Genomic DNA, 15,732 nt, shown 5'->3' with positions numbered 1-15,732 from the left:
AAAAAATAAATTGTATAAACAAGAAATAAGGTTTGCATCTGTACAGTTATAAGCAACCACCAGGAAATAGAAACAAGCATGTGTGATATGCTGAATTCTTAATAATTTAATACACAGATTAGTTTTCATACATGTAGATGAACATTGGTTCACAAGGAAACTCAGATGTTCATTGTAAATCTTGAGTGTAAAACAACAAATATATTGCTAAGGCTTGAAATCATGTGAGTGAAACGGAAAGGTTGCCAGTTTGTAATCATAGCTATGGAAATATAATAGTGTGACTATGTAGTCAAGGGATTTAATCAGGGTGGTTGAAAAAATAACAAGTGCTTCTGTTCATAATTTTGTCACATACACACATTTCCATGGCAAAAGGCCAAATGCATTTATTGCAATTCAGAGATGACAAAGAGAGCTGATGGCCCTTAATGAGCAATTGATTAGCAGTAAACAGAGAGATATTAAGATTCTAGTTGAAATGCCATTCAGAACAGGAAGGCCATTTCCTTTAGTTGTGGCTCTTTACCCAACCTTATTAGTGAAGAAGGAGTAAGAAGGGAAAATTTACTTCTTGCATTTTATTATTTGATGATTATGAAGCCTAAATTATGAAGAAAAGCATAAACCTTCATACAAAAATTTACAGTCATGCAGAAATAACCTACAAGTATCTAGTAGCTCTCTTAAATGATGACCTGGGATTTGGTCCTAGAACTACTAAAATGATTGGAGAGGGTGAGGATTTTTTAAAAAAATCGATTTTGCTATATTATTATCTCAAAGACTGATTATTATGCAAAAGCATATTCCAATTTCAATTTTAAAAACTACTAATTTGTTCTCAGCAGCTGTAATTTGGGATCCCATGGGATGACATATGAGGATACACAGGAAACTCTGGAGGGTGTTGTGGTTTTGGTGCCTCGATTCACCAAAGCCACTTGGCTGAGATTGCCAATGTCTGCTGCTAAGCTAATATAGTGGCCACAGTGTAATCCATCACAGCTGTGCACTCACAATGTACAGATACAATAATGACTTGAAAACACACTAAAGGGAATAAAATAGGATGTATCTTCACTTTGGTTGGATTTTTAGGCAGCCAAACTGGGAAGAATTAGAAGATTGTGTTGGCCTGGGTAGGTGGCACTGGTTGCATGATAATAACAGCCATCTGTGTGGCTCATGGGTAGGGAGGTCCTACTAACAGGCAGCATAGGAAAGGTGTGTGAAAGTCACGTTGAGTCTGACCCTGTGTCACCAATAAACTCAATTAACCAAAAATCTACTGAGTTCCTAGTTATGGCAATTAGGGGAAAGCAAAAATGACCACTATATTGAAATAGTACTTTTTACTCAACTTTGCATATTAATTAACATTTTAAAAAATACTTTCCTTGCAGTTATTAACATATGGCTCACTAGAAATACTATCTTGTTTGAGGGGATATAAATGTACACACTGTTCTTCAAATTTTATTGAAAATAATAGGTAATAATAGGAAATTTAATGTCTGTTAATTTTTTGAGTAACATTTAAAGAAAAAGCTTATCTTTACAAATCTTTTACACAAAAATTATGGCTGAGCCAGGTACCGTGGCACGTTTGCTATAATCACAGTGGCTCAGGAGACTAAGGAGGATCACAAGTTCATAGCCAGCCTCAATAACTTAGAAAGACCCTAAACAATTAAGCAAGACCCTGACTTAAAATAAAAAATAATGAAAGAATTTAGCAAGACCCTATCTTAAAATAAAAAATAAAAAGGGCTGGAAATGTAGCTCAGTGGTAAAGTGCCCTTGGGTTCAATCCCCAGATCTTCATATTTTTCAATATCTTCTTGAGGTTCCTTTCATCCAAACTGTTAGTGGAGTGTGATATCATTTCCCCTTTTGAATCTCTTAAAAGCTATGCAATGTCTCTCACACACACACACACACACACAAAATCCACATATCCATATCCATCCCATACGTGTAAATAATACACCTGCATTGTACATATTTTCTGAGAACTGGTCAGGTTGAGAAACACTTAAATGCCGTAAGTGAGAGTGCATATATTTCTGAAGAAGAAACCCATGGAATTACAACTCAGTTTGGAATTTCCCTTTCAAGTTACTGAAAAATTTATCTTGTCGTGAATGTGTGGATGTAGTTTTCCTCTGTGACAGAAAGAAAATTATTAGGACAGTCTTCTGATAAATTTAGCATGTTTGGGGATCAGAATATTAGGGCTTTCCTATGCACAACCGTATGGAAAAGCCATGGTTGACATATCATATGTACATTATGGCTTTTTTAACTACAGCTGTGATTGTAATGGACAAGGTACAATCCTAAGACATGTTTTTTTTAATGCACTTGAGTGCCTTTATCCTTCTGTGCTTCTGGTCCCAGAGTAGCTCAGAAGAGTCTCTGCCGTGGGTTTGTCTTTGGAGCCTTTCCAAGAGCTGAGCAGGTGATACCATAAACCATCCCAGCCTTGCCATTTGGGGTGAGCAAGTGGCTGGACATGGTGGCTCTCTCTGGATGTGAATTGATTGTAATGATTTCTTTCTTCCTCCTGGGCAGGATTTATGTGGGCATCATTCATGTGACACCCTGGGAATGGCAGACGTGGGGACCATATGTTCTCCCGAGCGCAGCTGCGCTGTGATTGAAGACGACGGCCTCCACGCAGCTTTCACCGTGGCTCACGAAATTGGTATGCAGTGCCTTTTCTCCTCCCTCGCCAAGTCAAACACTTGTAGCAGCTGCAACAGGAACCGAAATATTTGGCAATTAATTCCAGATTTCTTCTGGTTCAGATGTACCCGTTGGGGATTAAATTTGTTTATATTTGCACTTCTAGGGTTAACTAATATGTGAGAAGGAAGACAAAGTCAGCAACACGGTATATGTTTCCTTCTGACAGTGTCACTTAAATTTTAAAGAGAAACTTGCTACTGCTACTATCTTCTTCCTGTCCTTTTAAGCTTTGCTAAGTGACTCCTAGACAAAAATTTGTCACAGTCGCCTATGGAATGTGGAGATGTCCCTTTTGGAAGTCGTTCAGCACAGAACTGACTCATCCAGGGCTAATCAGTTTGCACAGAGATTTAACATGTTTGGCTCTATAGTGAGTGAGAATAGCAGGCTCCCATCAAAGGTAATCTGTAGCTTGTAGAAGATATTCCTGTGTCCTTCTTAATAGCGTAGACAAGGGAAACCAAGCTGACACTCAACAGGGTTTGCTTTAAGATGTCACTTCCCCAATTTGTTTGTTTTAAGAAGCATCCAAACCCTACAACTCTAAATTTAGGACTCAGTTAACCGTTAAAATATGTATGTGCCATAAGGAATACGTGCTTTCTAATCATTGACCTACACTACTATATGTTTGTGAAATTGGCTTAATACTTCAGACTAGGTGTTTGAATTAGACATTCTGGGTTCAACTTCTTGCTAAAGTACCTTCTACCTGGATCACATGGGTCCAATTATTTTAACTCTCTCAAAGCTTCAATTTTTAGATGTGAAATAATATGAGAAAATAATGTCCATTTCATAGAATTATTTCATGGGTATTCATACCACATGTACTTCTCTTGTGCCTTTCAGTTAAAGAATTCGTTTATTTTCTTAATGTATGTATCACCTTTTAGCACTGTTGTTTTGGTGGGACAAAATATGGTTTGATCATTCTTGTAGCTTTAATTTTTTTCTGTGTGTTTTTTTTTTAAAAACAGATTTAGTTTCTTTAAAGCTAAAACCATAAATTTTAAATGGAAATTAAAACTTCTATTTCACAATCTTGGCAGACAGAGAATATCTAGCTGTTATATTTCTTTGAGGAGTCAAAGTAACCTCTAAGTAAAGGTATAATCTCATAAGTCCCAATATTATAGCAATTAAATAGAACTAAGTAGTTATGTTTCACCTCTTATGGAATAATCATGACAGTAATGTTCCTAGCACTCCTGACACTCTTATGATCTCAACTACAACAACAAAACACAAACATAAAGCTTTGATATAAATAACTGTACAACAACATCACAGATGAGTGTTCAGTCCACACTCCTTGAGCACTCTTGGCCTCAGGAGCCAGATTTGAATTGGAGTGCCAAGTGCTGTCTGAATGTTCTCCGTGTTCTGCAAGTGATTTGGGCATGGTGCACTGGAGGAGCTCATAGGCCTGATGGTGTTTTTAAAACACAAGCCAATTGATCTTCAGGGTAAGGGGCTTGTCTTCACTTGTCTCTCACTTATGCCTATGAAACTAACTAATAACCACACATTCTGATAGAGACCATTAATCAGTATTTATTCCATTATCTATGTATGTACATGAGTAAGCAGGAGAATGTAGCAAGGGAGCTGCTCAAGGCAACACCCAGATTCTGTAATGGGAACGAAGAGGAATTCATTCAAGTCTTCCAAAGGATTCTAATTAAATGGAGGAGAATTTAAAAGTACACCATTGTTAATCACCATTATACAAAGTGAGAGAAGTCCCATATGAAAGCATCTAAATCCCTCAACAGCCTCGTGTGTCTCAGCAGGGTGGAGAAATGATAGGGAATGGGCAGCCAAGTTGGGTTTTGGTGTTATCCACCCACAGGACCCAGAGCTCCAGATCCTGCACTTCAATGGAGAGATCAGGCATTCCTTAAGGAAGGACTGTTTCTTCTCTCTTCGGCACTCTGTAGTGATCTGCTTTCCCAAGATGGCAGCATCTGGGAGGTCTTCTGTAGGAGAAATGCCCTGGCTCTCAATGCAGCTTCTTCAGGACTGCTTTGACCCAAGCCGGTTAGGCTGGAATGAGGAGCCTGGCAGTGTCACCTTCTCCAGTCTTCCTCAATTCCTCAGCCAGTGCCTTGGTTACACCAGCATGCGCACAGTCTGAGTGGTAGAAAGAAAGTCAGATATGATAAGAACAAATGTTATATTAAAACTATATACACATATGCAATGAGAACTTAATGACACAGGATTATTGGACATAGTTATAGAACAATGTCAGAGAAATGTAGACTTTCATATGCAAAATCAAACCTCAATCTTTGATGTATGACCACATCCTTTGTTCCCCTTTAACTTCTTGGTTGGATCACCTCTGTTTACCTCTTTAAAACTCTCTGTAAATCATTCTCCAATCAAATAGTGCCTGCTTAATTTCCCTTTTTGGATTATGAATGGCCTAATTTGAGACATATAAGGTGTAGAAATATGGATTTAATTTCCTTTTCATAAAAAAATCTGGCTTTCATTTGCTTTATTTTCTAATTGCTTTATTTTTTAATTTTGCTTTTTGCCTAAGTATTACGAACATATGTTATAAAGTATCAGCCATAAAATTTTTAGAAAATACACAAAATATACCTAATCTTCTGTGGATTATTAGAATCTTATCCCTACAGTTCCTGGATCTTAAATAATATAGCTCACTGATCTGTTTCCAGTGCTTTTATTTTTGGATCTTTGTTTCAAGTCTTCAGCACAGCTTAAGCTCACCGTGCCCTGGATTCAAATTCTGCTGTATTCTTTCCATGGGATTTCCCTTCTTTCCTTTTATTACATGTTTGTTGCTTTCCAGATTTAGAAGCTGTGTAGATGGACTATGTATAGTGACAAAAATGACATTTGGAAACCTCAGTTTCCCAGTGTTTTGAATATACGTAAGCCTCATTCCAAACTGTACAGTTTGTTTCATGCAAACAGATAGTATAAATGTGTTACAGAGCTCAAAACACAGCTGGGAGAAGATTTTCAGGCTCTTCCCATAATTTTTCTACTTTCTTTTTTCTATAAGCAGTAAAAGGATATGTCTGATTAAGAATAACACTTCCATTAACTGGCTTATAAGTTCTCATGGGAGAGTCCAACTGCTTCCTCTTTTTCTACATAGTGGTTTCAAATTTAAGATCAGATTTATTTTTTGAATGAATAAGTGAATCTAAATTTCCTTTTTTATTCTACCCTCTCTACAAGGAAAAAAAATTACCTTGAGACTCATAAGATAGAGGAAAAAATGAAATTTTTGTAAATTTCTTAAAGTTAGAATGCCATGGATGGAATAAACAATTCTGAAAAGATACTCTTTCATGTACTACATATTAATTGGATTATTTTTTTCCTGCTAATTCTTTTTTTAAAAGAGAGAAAGAGAGAGAATTTTTTAATATTTATTTTTTAGTTTTCAATGGACACAACATCTTTATGTTATTTTAATGTGGTGCTGAGGATCGAACCCAGTGCCCCGTGCATGCCAGGTGAGCACACTACCGCTTGAGCCATTGAGCCACATCCTTAGCCCCTCTGCTAATTCTTAAAAAAAAAAAAAAAAAGACAAGAAAGCAGCTGAGTTTCGGAAGTGCATAATCTACCAATACCAGGCTTCTGGAAAATAACTATTGATTAGTAGGTTATTGGAACTGGCAATAATATATAAATTGCCTTAACTTCTTAGAATATTTCAAAAAGTTACTTCCAACCATCAAAAACACAGTCTCCATCCATGTGCCTTGGGTGGAGGTAGGAATGTGTTTACAACCATTTTACAATCCAAATGTGAACTGCAGAAAGTTTTCAAGTTGATGTAAGTTTACATTTTGAGTTTATATTTTTAACTTGTCAAACTTTTATTATAGACTTATAATAATAAAGATTTCACCTGCTGCACACATGGTTGTTAAAAACAATAATTTTATTGATGTCAAGCCAGCTTCTAATACACTAGGGAGCACAATCTGATTTTATTTAGATTAATGAAATCCATAATTTGCAAACATGCCAAAGGTTTGCTTTATAGTAGTTAATTATAAAATGTGTTAAGTGAATCTCTGCACTATGAAAGACTCCAATGTGCTTCCTAAGCTAAATCCAGGCAATTTTAAAAAGTCAAGACCAAATATTCAGTGAAGACTTGGGAAATAGCAGAGACACAACAGCAGGGTTGCCTGTGTTTTGCTGCAGTTAGAGGGTGTTCTCTGATCAGCCTGTGACTACTCCCATCGATGATTAGATTAAACAAGGCCATGTTTTGAAAAGCTGTGGCAGCCCTTGACACACCATAGACCAAAGCTAAGTGCACAGCATCAGATGTCCAAACTGGCTGTGAGATGTGAGGTGAGAAGGAAGCTGGGATTTAACTTGTTATTTATCCCCAAACCCATTGCTTTATTCAATGTGAATGGAACATTTTTTTTTTTTCTGTCCAGTTTGGAGCAGTGCCACACTGTCTTTTTTGGCCTCAGATGAAAGGTAGGAATAGGTCTTTGCTATATGTCTAACAGTATTGAGTTATTTAGTGCTTGTTAAGTTTTTAAAACATCAAATCCCAATTCGTGTTTCTCTAGGGGAGGCCTCTTGATTTTCTGCTGCATGTGTGGAAATCAAGTTGAAGTTGGCAGAAAAAGGAAAATTGCACTTACTGTGTAATGTGTTTCTCCTCTAGCAACTAGGAATTTTTCTCTTTCCCTCCCAAATCAAGGTGTTTAGCAATATTAAAATCACCAAAGACTAGCATACCCATAGTGAGAGAACAATGATCAATGAGGACAGTAAAGTTAGCTGGTCCCTTGGTATATATCAAGCACCTGTTCTAAGCAGTTTACATCTTTTATGCTACTTAATCTTTACAAAATGCTCGGGGAAGTAGTTACGTTTCACTCAAGTGAGGAAGAAACTGACACACAGACAATTTTCTAAAGCTAAGCCTAAGAACTATTACTGCTAGGGTAAGATTCAAACTCAACTCCCCTGGCTCCAGAGCCCCAAATTTTTATACTATCCTAAAATGAATGTTTTCTTAGACAGTATTTAGTTTAAAGGAAATAATCTCAAATTTAATTCAAAAGGACATTGATACAGTTAGGTATACAGTGAAAGGGATTATTTTCTTCCAACCAAATTGTGTAACTGATATCATGTTTACCATTTATATTTAATTTTTCAAATGGTCATTTGAGAATTTTATCATTTCTGTATAAGGATCTGTGTTTAAACAGTGATAATCCAATTGTTAGAGCTCATGGGTGCTTTCTTCAGTTCTAGATTCCCATCCTGTTTGAACTATTGACTCACATTTTAATCCCTGGCCAAACCTTCTTGTACCTCCATAATCCCAGCTGGAAAATTAGGTAAAATAAAAACATGACCTCATTAAGAAACAGATGCTTCATCTGAGCACTTTCTTTCCCAAGTAAACACATTACAGAGCTTCTGGTAACTTTTTTTAGGATGTGGTGCTGTGTCCCCTTGACCATTGGTCAGTTTAGGATCAGGAGACAGGAGCTTGAAATTTAGTTTAATTCGCAGACCAAAGTTCAGAAAAACAACCAGTTTCCTTCCTGAGGTTAATAGTGTAAGTCAGCCATAACTGTACTACAATACCTGAGTTGACTAGGAAGCCTGCCTACCAGTTTCCCTTAATGTGTCCTTACTCCTCCACTTGTTATCACCGATTTTCCAACAGTGAATTCATTGATAAATTTAAAGAGACTCGATGTTCTTTAAATCTCTCTTGGGAATTCAAAGATGAAATTTATTTAACAACACATAACCTATGTACCAATTTAAAAAGAAGATTGTCACACTGGAAGAATATTCAGATGACCAATTGTTTGCTATTTCTGCAAGAACAATATAACTGAGAATTGTTACTAGGGGCTTTGCTTTGACATAATGCACCATTAAACTTATTTCATTAGTATAATTCAGAAAAAAAAACTCTTTCTTGATCTTATTTTGTGGGGTAGGTACTTATTAGCATGGCTTTCGTATGCATTAAGAAGAGATGGATATTTCCTAACAAATTATACCTTGACTTTTGCTGGTGACTTCAAACATCAAAATTTATTTTGAAGTATGGGAACACCTCACATTTTCCCCAACACGTTTCTTGAGTCTCTCAGAAAATACTCATGGATTAGATAGTTGCATGATTCTGGAAATTTCACTCTGGCTTTGATCTGTCACCCCCTCCACAATTTATTTTGAGACTATTATCAAGTGAATACACTATATTAGACTGTTTAGCCTTTCATTACCTCAGAATTTCAGGTGAGAAGTTTCCAATTACATCAAAAATTAAGGTTCTCTATAAAAGATAGCATTGTAAACAGAATTGCCCAAGCAAACTTCTTTTCGATGTTTTGCATGTCTGCTAATTACAAATGGCTCTAAATACAAATACTGTTTCTTCCCCAAAACAAGACTTTGTGATATTTAGCTGAAGCCCCAACAGTGAATGCCCCTAAGTCTCCCTCCACCTTTTCTCTCACTAGTTTTCACTCTCTGTTTTACTGAAAGAGCTTTCTCAAAGATCTTTTTTAGCTCCCAATTCTCCCCACTCTTCTGTTCCTACTTTGTGACTCTGGAGAAGGAAATAACTTCGTCTCTTCAAGGGCATGAATTGCCTTTCTCTGTCCCTTCCACCAGCCTTGCTGCTGTGCATTTCTCTAAAAGCTCACTGTGAAATACAACGTAATGAAAACAACAAACTCCTTTAGTGTTGTAAATGCTTTCTTCAACACTTCTTCAGATGCTCCAGGAGCTGTTTCAGCCTCTGCGGCATGAATGTCTAAGTCCGATCGATGGGTGATGCTGTTGGGGCCTGCCTGTTTCAGAAATTCTTCATCTCCAGTCCACACCATTCATTCTGAACATTCCCATAAATGATTTATGAGCAAATTTCTCCCTGAAAAGATAGATGTCGGAGAAGCTTAAGTCCATCCTGGATGATAAGTCTAAATTTTTATTCACCTCCACAACTGTTTGAAATACACAGTTGTCAGCTGTGATGATATATTTTAATTTCCTAGAGTCCAGATTTCCTGTTTTAGTAAGCATCAGGGTCATAGTGTGAGCTCTCATGTAAGCTTCCTTTTAAAGTATCTTCATGCTGGTATATGGACCTTGTCATTTCAGGGTTCAAGGACATTGGAAAATTTAAGACTGACATTAGACATCTTAGCAAAACTGATGGAGGACTCATATTTTAAAAATTCTACTCCTTTTACTGTTCACATCCTTTAGTATGTGTGTCACATCTTTCCTGAAGAGCATCCAAGCATTCCTCACATTGATCTTCCTTTTCAATTTCCATCCAGCTCCTGAGGGGAAGTCACATGGGTCTCTCACTGTGACCTGGTTCCAGCCACTCTGGAACTCACTGCCTGTTTCAGGGGTGCTCACATGTTCTTCCCATTGCCTGTGACTCTCCCTGCTCTAGAGAGAGTCTGCCTCTCCCAGCCAGCTCATGGGCTTACCCCATGGAGAGCAGAAGGCTCATTTGCTCTTTCAATTAACCCCCAGGCAGTCCATTTCTGTCTGTCTCTGGGGATCTTAGAAAATTCACATCTCTTTTCAGCTTTAGAGGAGGTGAGCTAAGATTTGTTCATGATCAGCATGGCAATCTTCTCTGGTACAATTTCTTAGATGTAACTTTAGTGGCAATTGAATTACTGGGAATTGAAATGGAGAAAACTATGTTATATGCATTCTTGACTATGTCAGAATGAACTCCATTCTTATGTATAACTATGATGCATTAAAAATTAATAAATAAAAAGATTCCATGGATTAACTAGTAAATTTGGGTAGCAAAAATAAAATATCACAATATGATGCCACATAGCATGTCAAATGATCCATTAAATTATGCCATCTTAAAAGATGCCTTGCTGAAATAGTTAAAATGTTTTACATTTATATGCCTTGCCCCTCTATATGAAAGAAAAAACCAAGGTACTTTCCCAGCCCCTCAAAGTGAATTTGATGTTGGCCATACGGCCTGTATTTTAAATCAGAAATCTAAAATCTAGCCTCCAAATGAAGTGAAAATCCCTTGATGCAGTAATAAAACTGCATATGGAAAGTGCTATTTATATCAATTTGAAGGAAAAGGCTGTTACTCCATTTAACGCATATGAATATCTTATGAAATAGAATGCAAAAATCACATTTTTCAATATAGAAAATCTGGATTCAAATATATATCGTATTACAGAGGTTACTTTGGGCCACTTTTCCTTTTTTCTCTTATGTACCAGATCAAAAACTTAAATATAAAGTTTTTCCACACAACTCCCACAGTGCAAGCTGATAAAGCTTCTACCTTGAAAAAGTTCAGGATCTGTGCAATGGATTCTCAGTGAGTGTTTGTTTGACAAAATGACTTCCAGTAATTTTAAGGAAGATTCTGTTTTTCTGTGACCTGTGATCCTAAAAATCTTAACACACTACTCAAAAATTAGATGGTCCCTCCTAATCTGCCTTTGCACGTTATACAGGACATACTTTATAATGTCTGATGCACATTCATGCTTCTGTCCAAACAAACTGAGCATAATAGTGGGAGGGTTTTCCAGAGAGGCCTTGCTAGCCTCATAAATACTGTTGAAGTCAATTACCAAATAAATAGCATAAATATGTGGCGACTTGGAAGGTCACCGAGCCCTAGTCACTTAATTTCAGCCACAACAGCAGTCAGCTGCTCAGTGAACAATTTTATTATGAGGTGTCAGTGATTTAACAAGTTGGCCAAAAGTAGTCGGAATGCAGCATGAAAGATTTCCTCTCTGTTGAGTTTGACCGTGTATGCTGGACTCCTGATAGAATGGCCCAAGTTTCTGTACTTGGCACTCGGGAACCAAAGGAAAATGAAGGAATCAATTTGCTCTATTATATTCTACATGCTTTTCAGTGGATTTTATATGATTCTACAAAGCTTTGCTAAAAACACTGTTAGGGTAATTTGTTGTCTAGTTTTTAGAGTTTCTGCAAACTGCTAGAACTGCTTACCTGAGCTTTTTTAAAGTAGTCTTTTATACATATTGGGGAATGTCAAATTATCCTTACACTGCTTGAAAATTGGTATTAGGTAATAAAAATCAATTTACTCAGATTATAGGAATGTGGTGATGTACTGTGTGTAATGGTATCTGACTAACAGAATGGCAATAGTGTGGGCTGGGATTACAGAGAGCCTGGTTGGGAGATGTAAGCACAAGTACCACCTGGCTGATCAATCACATCCCAGTATCTATTTGCTTTGCAGTCTTGAACACTCCATCAAGGGCATCTTGATCTTTCAAACATTTCTTAAATGGAGATGAATATACTTTCAAAATAAGCTATTTATTTGCGAGACTAGTAATCAGTCATGGCTCCCTAAATAACAAAAAGAAATGAAGGTATGAAGTAAGCTTACATTTGCATGGAACCTAAAAGCTACTCGTTTTCCCTCTCTGTCTTTGCCTCTCTGGTACATCTCACATAAATACTTATGTACTTGACCAAGAAAATAAATCTCATTCAAGAACCATCTCTCAAGTGTTTGCAACTTGCATGGCATTAAGTTAAATGCAAAGGTTTCAACAGAGAATTGGGGACAGATGCACTTTGATCTCATGGGGCTTAGGGTTGATCAGAGAAGGCAGAAAATTAGACAATCAAAATAATATGTGCTGAGGGCTATGACATAATTCCACAGTTGCCTCGAAAATTCTAGATTCTAAATAAGGCTCTGTTTCTACGTGTCTTTGAGCATATGTGAGCCAGATGAATTATGGGAATATCCATTCTCAAATTTTTCAGTTGTCTTCCAAATGTTCACCCCAAGTAATGGTTCCACTAACTACACTCAGCTTTTATTTCTCTAGAGTGCAGTCTTTGGGTGAGAAAGAAATTAAAATGAACTCATTTATAATTGGGAACAGAAAATCAAGTGTCAGCATAATTGTCAGGGAAAAATAGAAATGCAAAACCACTCGTCATTGGCACTTCCTTTATTCGCTCCCACATTTGTGCCTTCTCTGTTCTCTCCCTTAGGACATCTACTTGGCCTCTCCCATGACGATTCCAAATTCTGTGAAGAGAACTTTGGTTCCACAGAAGATAAGCGCTTAATGTCTTCCATCCTAACCAGCATTGATGCATCCAAGCCCTGGTCCAAATGTACCTCAGCCACCATCACAGAATTCCTGGATGACGGCCATGGTATGTATCCTTCAGGACAACAGAGGCTCAAGGGAAGAAAGCTGGGATTCTTAGGCACTTACTTTATTGCTTTCCCATAATGTTCATTTTGGTTGTTTAGACAGTGTCAAAATAGGAGCAAGGAAATTGATTGTCTGTTGGTGTGTAATGCCAGCATCCCTGGTGGCTTTATAGCTATGGTGTTTTTGCTTTTGAATTGTAAAGTTCAAAAGAGAAACCGTGTGGGAGACCACACAGAATGCCTAGCGGGTGCCCTGAAAGCCTGGCTTTTATTCCCTCTCTCACCACTGGCTTCCTGTGAGAACTTTGGCAGACATCTTGGTTTGCCTGCTATTAATACGACTCTCAGAATTATTTGTTACATGCCTATTACAGGGGTGTGGTTTAGGTGTAGGTGACAGTTCTACCGGATTCTCTTTATGGCAACATAAAACCCGCAAAGGAAGCTCTCTAGAATTTCATTGACTGGAAGAATTTGATTTCATTCTGACAGCAGAGTCCCCTGAAAGTAGAATAAAAACTGCAGAACAGAAACATAAAAGGAATCTAAATGATGGGAAAGCACTTTAGAAACTTCAAAAGACAGTCTTTGACTTTATCCTTTAGAGAAGGTTCAAGAACATAGTACACTTTATTAAATCTTTAAGACTAGGATTAGAGCTGTAAATTATATAGAAATAGAGGAAGTTATAATTTTTAGAAATAATAAATCCTAGCCCCGAAATAATCTCTGAAACAAGCTATTGCAAATTTTCTCACATCCTTTATTACTTAAAATTAATAGGAAATCAAGAGGGTGAACACATGAGCATCGAGGAGAGATCTTCAGATATCATATATTTCACTTCACATCATCTACTAAAAAGGACATATTCTTCATTTTTGCTCTTTTAAAATTCATCTCTTTCTAAAATTAGTGCTTAAATCAAATATCATAATAATTTTTCATAAAGTTACTTTATGGTGTATGGTTCAGCATCTGTGATTATGGCCTTTCCCAAATCCACAAAGTTTATAACTTATTATATTTGTAATTTCTTAAGAGTGTTAGGGGGGCTAGGGATGTGGCTCAAGCCGTAGCAAGCTCGCCTGGCATGTGTGCGGCCCGGGTTCAATCCTCAGCACCACAAACAAAGATGCTGTGTCCGCCGATAACTAAAAAAAAATAAATATTAAAAAATTCTCTCTCTCTCTCTCTTAAAAAAAAAAAAAAAAGAGTGTTAGGCATCTTAAACTTTGGCCACACAGTGTCAAAATGAGGATAATTAAATTCATTTTAGACAGAAAGAAGTTCAGCCACACAGTTCTTTGATATTATGTAGCCAGAATTTGCTCATTTATTCCTGCTTGTTACATCACTGATGAACTCTGAAGCCTTTTGCTACTTGCTGCTCTTTACATTATCTATCCCTAAAACTAACCTGAGTCCAGCTTGGTGTAAAATTCCTCTCAATACAAAATAAATGTTTTTTGTTAGTGAAAGGTCAGCCTGATAACTTAAAAATTTCAGAATACACTAGAAAGCAATATATTAGGCTTTTCCTTTAGACTAATAATAAAATGAGCATTTATGTTTTATTCATTAACAATGCTGGTTAGATGCTGATAAAGTCCTAAAATAAATGTTTACCTAATTCTTTTATCTACATAGATCAAGTCAATATCTGATAAAGTCTGTCTTCGGTGGAACCTTAACACTTCACCCCTAATATTACTTTTGCTGTTTTATTTTTTTCCTGAGAATGAAATAACATTAATATCTAATTTCAATATCACACTTTGTACATTCCAAAAGGTTGAGCTAAACCTTGACTCATTAAATGAATGGATTTAGTTGCTAAGGCAGCAAATACTTATGGCTAAAATGGGACCATTTTTTTTTTCCTGAACAAGTATTAGGTCAACTAATTACAATGCTGTGCAGAATTTTGTTCCTTAATGCCATAATTTTGGAATGACTCGTGTATTTCATATTTTGAAAATCATGATCTTATTTTCTGTGCAGTAAATAGGCTTTCAGCACTGTCTTCAACTTTTAACATTATTTCTGTATTTAAAGAATTTTAACAGTTGTACAACAAATTTACTTTTTTTAATCTCTGTTTCTGTTCAAAAAGACTCATGATAGAAAACAAGAACATGATTTTAGTAGACATAGATCTTCTTCAATTGTACTGATTAAAATTTCTGAATTTTCCAGATGTATATTCAATAAACATATTTAGTTATTAGAATTCTTTGAAAAGAAAATTCTCAGTTTATGTATTGACTTTTTTCATCAAATTTAGATTCTCTTATTTTTGAATACATTGGTTTGGTTAGGCAGTGTTTTATCCTAGCCAAAACAAATAATTCTATTTTATGAATCACATATAATGATTAAAGTAATTTCAGAACAATAAAATATAAAAGAGAGTAGTGTGGAACAGTGGCAAAGCTAAATTATGTCTCATTTCTTCTAAAAATAGCATACACAGAATTGAAGCACGTACACTATAGTACTGTTATTTAATTGTGAATTCAAATTAGTTTAATTAACTTTTTAATTGTGACCCTCCAAACTGACTTAAATCATTTGAAGTGCAAAACCAGCCACAGGAATTAGGAAACTTAATTTCTAGATGATTGAGGTTCTTACATTTGAACTAAGGAACTTAGGAGCAAACCAAGGAGAATGTTGAAGCTCAAGGAAGGAAGAAAAATGAACATATATTTTGTCTAGGGATCAAAAGACTTTAGGAT

General features: G+C 36.3%; 1 protein-coding gene across 1 annotated transcript in view; it reads left to right on the top strand.

Annotated features, from left to right (window-relative positions):
• Positions 1-15,732, top strand: part of ADAMTS5 (ADAM metallopeptidase with thrombospondin type 1 motif 5) — a 44,022-nt gene that overhangs the window by 11,013 nt on the left and 17,277 nt on the right. The window contains exons 3-4 of the mRNA XM_081300629.1: positions 2,578-2,710; positions 12,823-12,990. Coding sequence (XP_081156755.1) covers positions 2,578-2,710; positions 12,823-12,990 — 301 coding nt within the window. The remainder of the gene's footprint in view (positions 1-2,577; positions 2,711-12,822; positions 12,991-15,732) is intronic.

The sequence above is a fragment of the Spermophilus citellus genome, assembly GCF_964194105.1.
Source record: "Spermophilus citellus genome assembly, chromosome: 7".
NCBI lineage: Eukaryota > Metazoa > Chordata > Mammalia > Rodentia > Sciuridae > Spermophilus > Spermophilus citellus.
This window is presented reverse-complemented; position numbering and strand designations above follow the sequence as displayed.